General features: G+C 32.6%; 1 protein-coding gene across 1 annotated transcript in view; it reads right to left on the bottom strand.

Moving 5' to 3' along the window:
- LOC139483021 (uncharacterized) overlaps positions 1–12,177 on the bottom strand; it is a 136,689-nt gene that overhangs the window by 114,217 nt on the left and 10,295 nt on the right. Inside the window, exons 13-25 of the mRNA XM_071267050.1 lie at positions 11,263–11,521; positions 10,414–10,574; positions 9,925–10,089; positions 9,307–9,562; positions 8,640–8,803; positions 5,173–5,349; positions 4,696–4,948; positions 4,070–4,233; positions 3,537–3,710; positions 2,995–3,250; positions 2,368–2,531; positions 876–1,049; positions 80–332 (exon numbers count right to left, since the gene is read on the bottom strand). Of these exons, the coding sequence (XP_071123151.1) occupies positions 80–332; positions 876–1,049; positions 2,368–2,531; positions 2,995–3,250; positions 3,537–3,710; positions 4,070–4,233; positions 4,696–4,948; positions 5,173–5,349; positions 8,640–8,803; positions 9,307–9,562; positions 9,925–10,089; positions 10,414–10,574; positions 11,263–11,521 (2,620 nt within the window). The remainder of the gene's footprint in view (positions 1–79; positions 333–875; positions 1,050–2,367; positions 2,532–2,994; positions 3,251–3,536; positions 3,711–4,069; positions 4,234–4,695; positions 4,949–5,172; positions 5,350–8,639; positions 8,804–9,306; positions 9,563–9,924; positions 10,090–10,413; positions 10,575–11,262; positions 11,522–12,177) is intronic.

Genomic DNA, 12,177 nt, shown 5'->3' with positions numbered 1-12,177 from the left:
TATTGGTTCCCACGAAATTAAATGTTTCCAAAGTATAATTACAACATGTAAAGTTAGTGCTGATTTTATCTTGACTTACTCAAATCTCAGTAGTCCAAGCAGGTTAAAATTCTCAGTTTTACCATAAATATAGTCCAGTAGTTTGTACTGGTTATGCATCTTCTCTATACCCACAGATAGCTTTTCATAACAGGGATCCAGTTTGATGTAGGCATCAAATGTTTTGTTGATCAGTGGAATATGAACACAGCAGCTAACATCTGTACATGTATCTGATATGTGGCATACAATGTTGTCTGGGAGATCAGGAACTGCTATCGGTGTTGGACATTCTGCAACAAACATTTCAAATGATCTCTTTATTGAACATTCTTAAGAGAAGAATCCATTTTTTTATTCAAGAATTGGTGTCCAAGTGGTCAATTCAAATATATAACAGAAAATCTTTTTACTTTTACAAAATTGTAATTTATCATCAAGCATACAAGATTTGTATGGGTTGGGTATACATATAACAAAACAACATTAGCTCTGTAAAGCTTTTAACAAACAAATATATGATAAACCCAAGAATACCAAAATTAAATTGCCCAAATAAAACAGCCATTAGTCATTTTCCCTGAAATGAATCACAGTTCCTTTTTAGAATTTTCATATCGATGGTTCCACCTTTCTTTTAATTTTGTACTACTAAGAAATGGCAACATGTATGAACAGCACTGCATAAAATGTAAAATGGTTTCTATTGAAATAATTAATGAAGTCTGTAATTGCATCTTAAATTTGTTAAAATAAAATTACATAAAAGGAATTTCAATTGATCATAAATTGGTCAGTGAAAATTGACTTGTATAATAATTTTTATAAATGCTTACCACTCTTCCATCCCTTAATATTTGGAGTGAATAATGGTCCATTCAATTTACATTTTTCATTCTTCATATAGGCTGCTACATTGAGATCAGAGAGAAGTTTAGATGTCATATATGGTGCCAATGTTGGTGTGGCAGTAAAACTTTCATTCTTCATCCACTGGTCAAGTGAGAATCCTACAAAACATAACATAGACATTAAGCTAAATCACAAATCTAGTAAATCATTATGTTTACAGTTTGTTCATATGTTGTACTTGTACATGACTGTGATAGGTTAGGGGAGGGTTGCCACCTTCATAGTTTTCCTGATTGAATTGTTTTATATTTGTCATTTCAGGGCCTTTTATAACCGACTGTGTGGTGTGGGATTTGCTGATTGTTGAAGACCAGGGTTTCCCCTGGATCAATTATTTTTTTCGCCACCTCTTTCGCCAAAACAATATATTTTTCGCCACTTTATTATTTTTTTCGCCAAGTAACATAACTATATTTTTCTTTAAAATTTACCTTTTTTCTACCCACCCCCGCCCCTCCCTTAAATAAGACAATTTTGCTCCATTGTGTCTATGATTATTCCCTCAAACTTATTTTATTTTAAATGAATTTGGATAGATTTCTTTTCTTGACCATCGTAAATGAAAAAGTTGAGACGTAAAACTATGCTTGAAACACGCGTGTCACTCAAACGACTTTACAGTAGTCTCCCTAATCAATTACCTATATTAAAACCAAATGATAATTAAAGTTTTAAATCGGAGACTTTTCTTGCTTTTGGACATTTTTCGTCACAACAACAGCTTTCTTTTCTAAACTATCTTTAAAAGGAGAGGAGACGTCAAAAGTTTGCTTCAAACACGTGCGTCGTGGTAAATAAATTCTGTATGTGACATTTAGCGGAAGCCATTTAACCATATCATTTTGTCAAACAATTCAATCAACACCTTTATTAATTAGTCCTTTGTTGTCGATAGCTTTTAAATGCAATCAGCTGATTATTGATTTTCTGTCAAAATCTTAATGAGGTCAAGGTGAATTCCGAGTATTGTCTGATCGGGTAAAGTCCGAGAAACTCGAGAAAAAATGAAAGTAAATAAACAAGATGGAGGAAAATAAATCGTTTTATATATTTCTTTCGCCAAATTCTTTCGCAAATGACGAATTTTTATCGCCACAATTATTATTTTTTCGCAAATTGCGAAAATGGCGACCGCCAGCGGAAACCCTGTTGAAGACCATTCTGTGACCTATAGTTGTTTATTTATATGTCATTTGGTCTATTGTGGAGAGTTGTCTCATTAGCAATCATACCACATCTTCCTTTCATATCACATAGTATAGCTTTGGAGACTAATAATAAAACAACTTTAATTCTTTTGAACCATAAACTTATGATTATTTGCTCTCACAAACTCCATTTGTGGTCTCCTTGTATCCTTTAATTACTTGTGCAAAATCATCAACAAAGCAAAAACTATCAACACTCTATTATTACCTTTAATGAAGAAGTCTGTGTTCCAATCACATGCTGGTTTAGGTAGTCTGTACTTGTTAAAGACACTGACAGTAACATAACAAGGTCCTTCAACTTCAAAACAAACTTTCAAGGTCATATCAAATAAGTACTGTCCTTCTGTCTCCAAATCAGATATAGTAAACCTGTAATAAGATTTGTAACATAAATTCATCACTGAAAATCTTGAAATATCGACTGACTGAAAATTTAACATACATAAATCATTTTTAAAGGTACACATGAAAATGAAGGTGAAATTCCTATTGAATTATAAAAAGCTGAGCAACCATGAAACATTTAAAAATTGCACCAAAATAATAGGTATTATGATGTAATTACAGTTAAAGTTTAGCAGAAAAATTTAATTGAAATGTAACACCAAGAAAAACTAAATAAGGTGAACAAGTTTGATTACTAGACATAACAACTAGTATTTTTATCAATTGTCCTGGTAATCTGATATTCAAATACATTTGGGTTGGCTTCTATATCTTCCAAATCAATCAAAATAACAATTAAGAAGAAATATTCACTCTGACTAAACTCTGTCCCACTTTGGTACAGATTGTCCATATTTCTGTATACGTTCTACTGGTATACACTTACTCCAATCTGACAAAACCAAACAGCCAGACTTGTACAGGTTGTCCCCACTCATAATTAAACAGAAGTCGATCAAATGTCAGCTGTTCTATACCAACAGTCAATTTAAACAAGCAGGGTTCAAAGTTGACAAATGTTCTGAATGATCTACCGATCTGTTCTGCAGTAACACAGCACTCTATAGCTGTGCATGTATTGTATATGTTACATGTTGCTGGGCCTGTATTGTTGGGTAATACTGCCATTGCTAACTTACAATCTAAAATTATAATTCATAAGATATACCTGTGCTATTTGAAAGAAGAAAAAACATTCAAAAATTGTACAATAAACAATAAATGTAGTAATGTAGTAATATAATAAACTACAATAAAATACACATGAAACAAAGCTACATATTATCGAGTCCGTGTCCTGTTAATTGTTTATTTAAGGCATTTTATAATTTTGAGTAAAATCAGTGAACATGAATTGGACAGCTATTGTCCTTTGAAAGATTTCTGGGTTTCTTTTCTTATCCCCCCTGTTATCCATCTATACTGTACCATTGTTCCAACCATTTACACTAGGACTGAATGGTGACTGACTTGGATCACACTGGCTGTCCTGTAGAAACTCTGTAATTCGTAATTTGTCCATTAAACTTTTCATCTCATTTGTGTTCAGGTGATGATCTGGTGATAGTCTTTTTTCACTTAAGAATCTTTCAAAGGAAAAATCTACAAAGAGAATATCCTAATTGTTATTTTGCAAGCATTGAATGTGCATATATTTTGCATATATGTGTTAGACTCAGATTGACATCTTGTCTCTTATCAATGTCCGTTCCTCAAATCGACCTCCAAATCTGACGTGACGACAGAAAATTTTATAATCATTCCTATAGGTCAATGTATTTGCAAACAGGAAGTTAGTGTCTAACAAATCCAAAAATTGCCCATACTTCACAACTTATCAAATATAAAATCATAACAGAACAACATACAGACAACAAGACCAACAGACAAGATGAAAGCAATAAAGCCCCACTTTAAGAGTGTGGGTATAATTACTAGACAAAATTAATATGTATACTTACTAGGATCTATGAAATCACTCTTCCAGTCACAAACAGCCTTAGGTAGCCTTGCATTCTTCAGAACTGGTATACTAACTACACAAGGACCATGTGATTCAAAACATATACTTAGGTTCAGACTGACCATGTACTTCTTCTCACTTTCCAAGTCTTCTACTTGGTAACTAAAAAATATTTGGAACATGTATATATCAATAAATGATTTTGCAAATAATTTAAGCAAAAAAGTTTGAAATATGTACATATATATATAAATGATCTGAAATCAAAGTCAAGCAAAAAGTAACAGAACATTCACTTTGTTAGAACATACTACATTGTTGCTGAAAAAATGTAACAGTTCATTTTCATTCCTCCAAATTGCTTTCTTAACATTTAAGGAAATTCTGTTCTCTCAGGGTAATAATAAAATAAGCATGAAAAATGTTTAAAGTGTAATTTTTTTTATAAAGGTTGCCATTTGAAAATCATGAATATAGTTGTATTTGAAATATGAAATTTTTTAAGAGAAAATTTTGGAAACAACTTTTATGTTAACTCTTAGTTACTTTATTTTATGATTTTTAATTCCCCATTCAAAAAAAGTAAGTTTTTTAAAAAGAACATAGGAGTTTTTTAAAACTTACTCCAAGTGAACAACTCCATGAAGTTTAACTCGCTCTATTGAACCAAAGTGATAATCAAACAGACTGGTATTAACACTCAGTTTCTCTATCCCTATGCTCATCTTTCTGTTACAGGGATCCAGACTGACATATGTTTTAATGGTTCTACCAATCAATGCCACGTCTGAACAACATGTGACACCAGTACAATATTCATACAAATGACAGAAAGTATTGTTAGGAAGTGGGCTCAGTGAAACTGGCTTGGGACATCCTAAAACAAAGAGATATTGATCGATTAATTACTGTAAACCAACTTTTTTATGGCATTCTTTATTTCATGTTAAGTTCTTTCTAGTTAACATCATAGTGATTTCTTCTCTTGATCTTCTCATTATGTTTTTTTTATACATTTATAAAAGGGAAGGTAAAATTTCACATATTACAGACAATATAAACACTCTGTTAGTCCTTTAACACTATGAAGTTCATAATTACCTTTATTCCAACCATCTTTGTTGGGGAAGTATGGTAGATTTCCTCTGTCACACTGGTCATCCAGAAGGAATGGAGCAATACCTAGATCGTGAAGTAATTCTGAAGTTGTATGGGATTCCAATTTCTTCAATGATGAACTGAGACCAAGATCAGTTAAGTATGACCTCAATGAAAAATCTGAAAAGAAGTAAATTTTTCTGATTTGATAATGTTATTCATGTTGAAAAAGACTTTAACCACAGATTGAACCTAAATGTTGATGCCAGCAATGCCAACGACAGAATCTAGGAATTGTTACATAAAAAGAGTTTGTTTTGTTGTTTCATATTAAGTGCACAATTAAGTTGATAAACAGAACAAGAGTGCACACGCTGAAATGTCTCGCCTTCTATACTAATCATTGATATTATGTTGATAGTCCTAAGTATAAAGATTTATTACAACTGTCACATAAACTCAACATTAACCAAGATAACTAAACAAAGACCAATGAACCTTGAAAATGAAGTCAAGGTCAGATGAACCATGCCAGGCAGACATGTACAGCTAACAATGCTTCTATACAACATATATAGTTGACCTATAACTTATAGTTTAAGAAAATAGACCAAAACAAAAACAAGAGGCTCTCAAGAGCCTGAATCGCTCACCTGAATTTTTTTGGTTTAATCTCTCATCAATGATTATTTTGGCTTTCCAATTTATTTAAATGTTCTTTGAATCGTCCTATTTTCTTCAAAAGCAAAAAAAAATCATTTTCTCCTATGTTCTATTTTAGACATAGGAGCTATGTTTCTTGACATACAAGGAAATGAAATATAAAATTTATACTAGATACTCTGAAACTCTGAAACTCATTTAGCCTAAGTTTGGCTGAAATTGATACAGCAGTTTCATAAGAGAAGATTTTTTAAAGTAAGTCAATATGATGAACAAATTGTGAAAAAAGTCTTTAAAGGGCAATAACTCCTAAAGAGGTCAATTGACAATTTTGGTCAAATTGACTTATTTGTAGATCTTACTTTGCTGATCATATTTGCTGTTTACAGTTTATCTTTATCTATAATAATATTCAAGATAATGACCAAAAACTGCAAAATTTCCTTAAAATTACCAATTAAGTGGCAGCAACCCAACAATTGGATGTTTGATTCATCTGAAAATTTCAGGGCTGATAGATATTGACCTAATGAACATTTTTACTCCAGTCAGATTTGCTCTTAATGCTTTCGTTTTTGAGATATAAGCCAAAAACTGCATTTGACCCCTATGTTCTATTTTAAGTAACGGCGGCCATGTTTTTTGACGGATCAAAAATCAAAACACACACTTTGTGCAGGATAATCTAAGGAACAACCATGCTAAGTTTTAACCAAATCCATTCAGTAGTTTCAGAGGAGAAGATTTTTTAAAGTTAGCAAATATGATGAACAAATTGTGAAAAATTGTCATTAAAGGACAATAACCCCTTGAGGGGTCAATTGACAATTTTGGTCATATTAACTTATTTGTAGATCTTACTTTGCTGATCTTTTTTGCTGTTTACAGTTTATCTTTATCTATAATAATATTCAAGATAATGACCAAAAACTGCAAAATTTCCTTAAAATTACCAATTAAGTGGCAGCAACCCAACAATGGTTTGTTTGATTCATCTGAAAATTTCAGGGCTGATAGATCTTGGCCTAATGAACATTTTTACTCCATGTCAGATTTGCTCTAAATGCTTTCGTTTTTGAGATATAAGCCAAAAACTGCATTTGACCCCTATGTTCTATTTTAAGTAACGGCGGCCATGTTTTTTGACGGATCAAAAATCAAAGCACACACTTTGTGCAGGATAATCTAAGGAACAATCATGCTAAGTTTTAACCAAATCCATTCAGTAGTTTCAGAGGAGAAGATTTTTTAAAGTTAGCAAATATGATGAACAAATTGTGAAAAATTGTCATTAAAGGACAATAACCCCTTAAGGGGTCAATTGACAATTTTGGTCATATTAACTTATTTGTAGATCTTACTTTGCTGATCTTTTTTGCTGTTTACAGTTTATCTTTATCTATAATAATATTCAAGATAATGACCAAAAACTGCAAAATTTCCTTAAAATTACCAATTAAGTGGCAGCAACCCAACAATGGTTTGTTTGATTCATCTGAAAATTTCAGGGCTGATAGATCTTGACCTAATGAACATTTTTATCCCATGTCAGATTTGCTCTAAATGCTTTCGTTTTTGAGATATAAGCCAAAAACTGCATTTGACCCCTATGTTCTATTTTAAGTAACGGCGGCCATGTTTTTTGACGGATCAAAAATCGAAGCGCACATTTTGTGCAGGATATACTAATGAACAATCATGTTAAGTTTCATTCAAATCCATTCAGTAGTTTCAGAGGAGAAGATGTTTGAAAAATTGTTAACGACGACAGACGACGACGACGACGACGGACGCCAAGTGATGAGAAAAGCTCACATGGCCTTTTAGGCCAGGTGAGCTAAAAATTAACACTGTGCAATGAACTGTGAAAATGAGGTCACGGTCAATAAAACATGCGCGACTGACATAAAGATCATAAAATATTTCCATACACCAAATATAGTTGACCAATAGCATATAGTATAAGATAAAAAGACCAAAATTCAAAAACTTAACTTTGACCACTGAACCATGAAAATGAAGTCAAGGTCATGTGACATCTGTCCGCTTGACATGTACACCTTACAATCATTCCATACAACATATATAGTAGACCTATTGCATAAAGTATGAGAAAAACAGACCAAAAAACAAAAATTTAACTATAACCCTTGAACCATGAAAATGAGGTCAAGGTCAGATGACATCTGCCAGTTGGACATGTACACCTTACAGTCCTTCCATACACCGAATATACTAGCCCTATTGCTTATAGTATCTGAGATATGGACTTGACCACAAAAACTTAACCTTGTTCACTGATCCATGAAATGAGGTCGAGGTCAAGTGAAAACTGTCTGACAGACATGAGGACCTTGCAAGGTACGCACATATCAAATATAGTTATCCTATTACTAATAATATGAGAGAATTCAACATTACAAAAAATCTGAACTTTTTTTTCAAGTGGTCACTGAACCATGAAAATGAGGTCAAGGACATTAGACATGTGACTGACGGAAACTTCGTAACATGAGGCATCTATATACAAAGTATGAAGCATCCAGGTCTTCAACCTTCTAAAATATAAAGCTTTTAAGAAGTTAGCTAACGTCGCCCCTGCTGCCGCTGGATAACTCTCCCTATGTCAAGCTTTCTGCAACAAAAGTTGCAGGCTCGACAAAAATGAAAGCATGGGTTCTAAATCCCCTATACTTATTAATGAATTTATTTGCTGTTTTTTTGTGCCAATTTTGCCCACATTTAAAAAGGCAAACAAACAATTAACTAAATTTTTACTTTCAAATCACGATTAATCCTTAAATTACCTTGAATTTTATAATCTGTGTTCCAGTTACAAGTCTGCTTTGGTAGTTTAGTTGACTTGAAGAGATGAAGATGTAGCTCACAAGGACCTGACGATTCTAGACATATGGACACATTCATATTAAAGACAAATACATCATCACTGGCCAAATCATCTATGGTAAAGCTAGAACAAAAATGTCATCTAGTATCATTATGTTATAAAATATGACTGAAGAATAACTTTTTTCAGTATCTTAAATCTTCATTGTGTCATAAATATATATTCATTTTGATAGTAGAAACTTTTTCTAAAATCATGTTTTTTCAAATAGGCTTTTCCTTATCTTGTCCATGTGCTTTTTAATATTGTTTTAAATGAAAATGATGTGTTTTTTATTGTTTTAAATGGAAATCATATGTTTTGGTGGCACAAAACAATTACCAGCCTTTGTTTTTCAATTTTTAAGGTAAATCATCTTTTAAATCTATTTACATTTGTTCTTATTTCAAATGAAAAATCATTTAATGAAGAAAGTGAGTTTCACAATGGGATATCTTGGTACTGTTTAGTTGTAAAATTCCTTGTTTTTATTCTAATCCTTTGAGATATAGTGGTGGAATTTTCAAAAACCATATATACTGTATCAAATTATAAATAAATATAACTTTAATAATATAAGCACTTACTTTAAATTGATGACACCAAGTAGAGAGAATTGTTGGAATGATCCCCATTTATAGTCCACCAACGACAAATTCAAATGGACTTTTTCTATAGCGATACTGAGTCTGTATTCACATGGGTCCAGATCAACAAATACATTGACATTACGTTTGAAGCTTGGTAAGGTGATACAGCAGTCTATAGCTGTACATCTGTCTGGGATGTGGCATGCAGCGTGGGAGGAAATGTCTTCAAGGGAGGCAACTGGGGTCTTACATTCTACAATTAGAAAATCATATTTACATTGGGATTCACATCACTCACTCACTTCAAAAGTTATATAAAATGGAAGTAATTTTTCCAGTACAAACTTAATTCTGTCCAGTAACGTATTCAATTGTTCAACCCAAACATGTGCTTGTCGTTCCAGTTTTTCTCTGTTTGAATATATACCTATTTTTTTTGGTGTGAATCTCAATAAATTTGGTTATCATTTGTTAAATATTACTTGACTAAGAATGGAACATAATATTTGATTAATCGCTTTTCACTTTGCCTTTAAAGAAAACTCTGAATATCGAAAACAAAGGAATTCAACTGATTCATAAAGGCAATATTTTTTTTCTTTTCTGAAAGTCTACCATTGTTCCATCCATTGACTTTTGGTTTATATGGTAGAGCTGATCTGTCACATGTAGGTGAGTTGAGATAAGTAGACAGTCCTAAATCTTCTGACAGTTGTGATATCACAGGGTCAGTTAATGTAGTTAGTCCTTCTGATGTCAGAAATGTCGCCAAAGAAAATCCTACAATAAACAACAGACAATTAACAAAATCGTTTAATTTCTGCAACTTGAAATATGTTCAAGTGTATATTAAGTATCCTTAACCCCCAGTACCCATCAGTAAGCCATTAATTATTTGAAAGCTTAAAAATGTTCAACTTTAAACATTTCATACAATGAAATAGACTGACCTACCACTTTAATTTATTTATTTGGCTTAACCTGTTCAGAAACATGTAAAGAAATGAGGTTCCTCTGCAACATCTTCCTCCTACTATTGTTAACAATCACAAGGTAACTGATAAAATTCTAAAGAATAATAATTCAGTTTAATTTTTGACTTACCTGGAATTTTGAAGTCCATATTCCAGTTACATGTTGGTTTTGGGAGACGAGCATTTCTAAATATGTGATGGTCCTGACAACTGCCATGAGATTCCCAACACAGACTTAAGGTCAAGGACAACAAATACTGGTCCTCAGCATATAGATCATGCAGAATAAAACTGTAAAACATAAGAAATATGAAAACCTTTTGTTCATAAGATAAACCTTAAATATAATAACTTGGGATTTATATTAAAAATATCTGTGCTATGACTTATGTTCTTATTCTATACATTGCTTTGATTTTTAGATGATAAATTTTTATTGTGTCTGTACTAAAGCCAGGAATTCATGTGCTTCTCGATAACTTGTCTGTGCATTTGATGTTATTTGTTTCATATTTTGCAAAGTAGATTTTCAGTCTTCTTTAAATAATCTTTCATTCTTGGATACATAGGCCTATTATAACTCTCCCGATATTAAATTATCTCTACATTAAATGTACTAGAATTACTGAGATTTCTCTTGCCATGATTACAAATCAAATTTAATTCTGCACATTTGAAATTAAAACTATCTAAAGAATGAAGGGGGTATAAATCAAACAGACAGCAAACCAACAATACAAATTACAACAAAACATAAAGAGGAAAGCATTCTGTAAATCTGAAAATTATTTTGAGCATTTATTGTGATTTTGGGAAAAGCTGCATACAGATAGATATACAAGAATGAGAGGTCTTACTATTGCAATACTCACCCAGTTGCATAATAATTGCATTAATAAAAAACATCCCAATTATTTCAGTACAGTATGTAAGAACTAAGTTATGCTCATACAAAAGAGAGTCAACCACTTAAATTTACCTTAACTTGATGACTCCATATAAATCAATCTGTTTCCATTTACCCCATTCATACTCATTCAGTGTAGCATTTATCTGTAGCTTCTCAATTTCAAAGGTCATTAGGTAATTACAAGGGTCAAAGTTCACTTGAACCTGGAAAGATCTACCGATGAAAAGCTCATCCATACAACATTGTACATTTCTGCAGGTGTTGTCAAGGTAACAAGTAATATAGTCATCTTGTAGTCTTGGTAACACAACTGAGGTAGATCTGCAATCTGTAAAAAAATATATAACAGGTCTTACTAAAATAAGTACTACTATAGATTACCACCATACAAGAAGTGATAACAAAGGAGGAGAACTTTTTCATTGTCTTAGTCAGCTTGGGTTGAAACCTATGTTACCTATCACAAAACCAACTACCAAAACTCTACTATCGTAGGTGGGGCATAAAAAAGAAAAGTTTACAGAAACATGTTTTTGCTTGAATGTGGAAGAAAGAACTGGCAAAATGGTAATTTATATAGCTGTACTAGTATACATATTTTTTAAGGGGCCAGCTGAAGGACACTTTTGGGTGCTGGAGTTTCTCGCTACATTGAAGACCCATTAGTGGCCTTCGGTTGTTGTCTGCTCTACGGTTGGGTTGTTGTTGCTTTGACACATTCCCCATTTCCTTTCTCATTTTACCTTTAAATTACCTGTTGGTCACACCAATAACAGAACTAACCTGTGCTCCACCCTTCATACTGTGAGGCGTACACAGAGAATGGGTCATGTCTGTCACATTGTTTGTCATTAAGGAACTCGGCAACACCAAGGGTGTCCATCAATAGTAAGACTAACCTGTGCTCCACCCTTCATACTGTGAGGCGTACACAGAGAATGGGTCATGTCTGTCACATTGTTTGTCATTAAGGAACTCGGCAAC

Source organism: Mytilus edulis, chromosome 7 (genome assembly GCF_963676685.1).
Source record: "Mytilus edulis chromosome 7, xbMytEdul2.2, whole genome shotgun sequence".
Lineage (NCBI taxonomy): Eukaryota > Metazoa > Mollusca > Bivalvia > Mytilida > Mytilidae > Mytilus > Mytilus edulis.
Note: the sequence above shows the minus strand (reverse complement) of the source record. Positions and strands in the feature narration are given on the sequence as shown.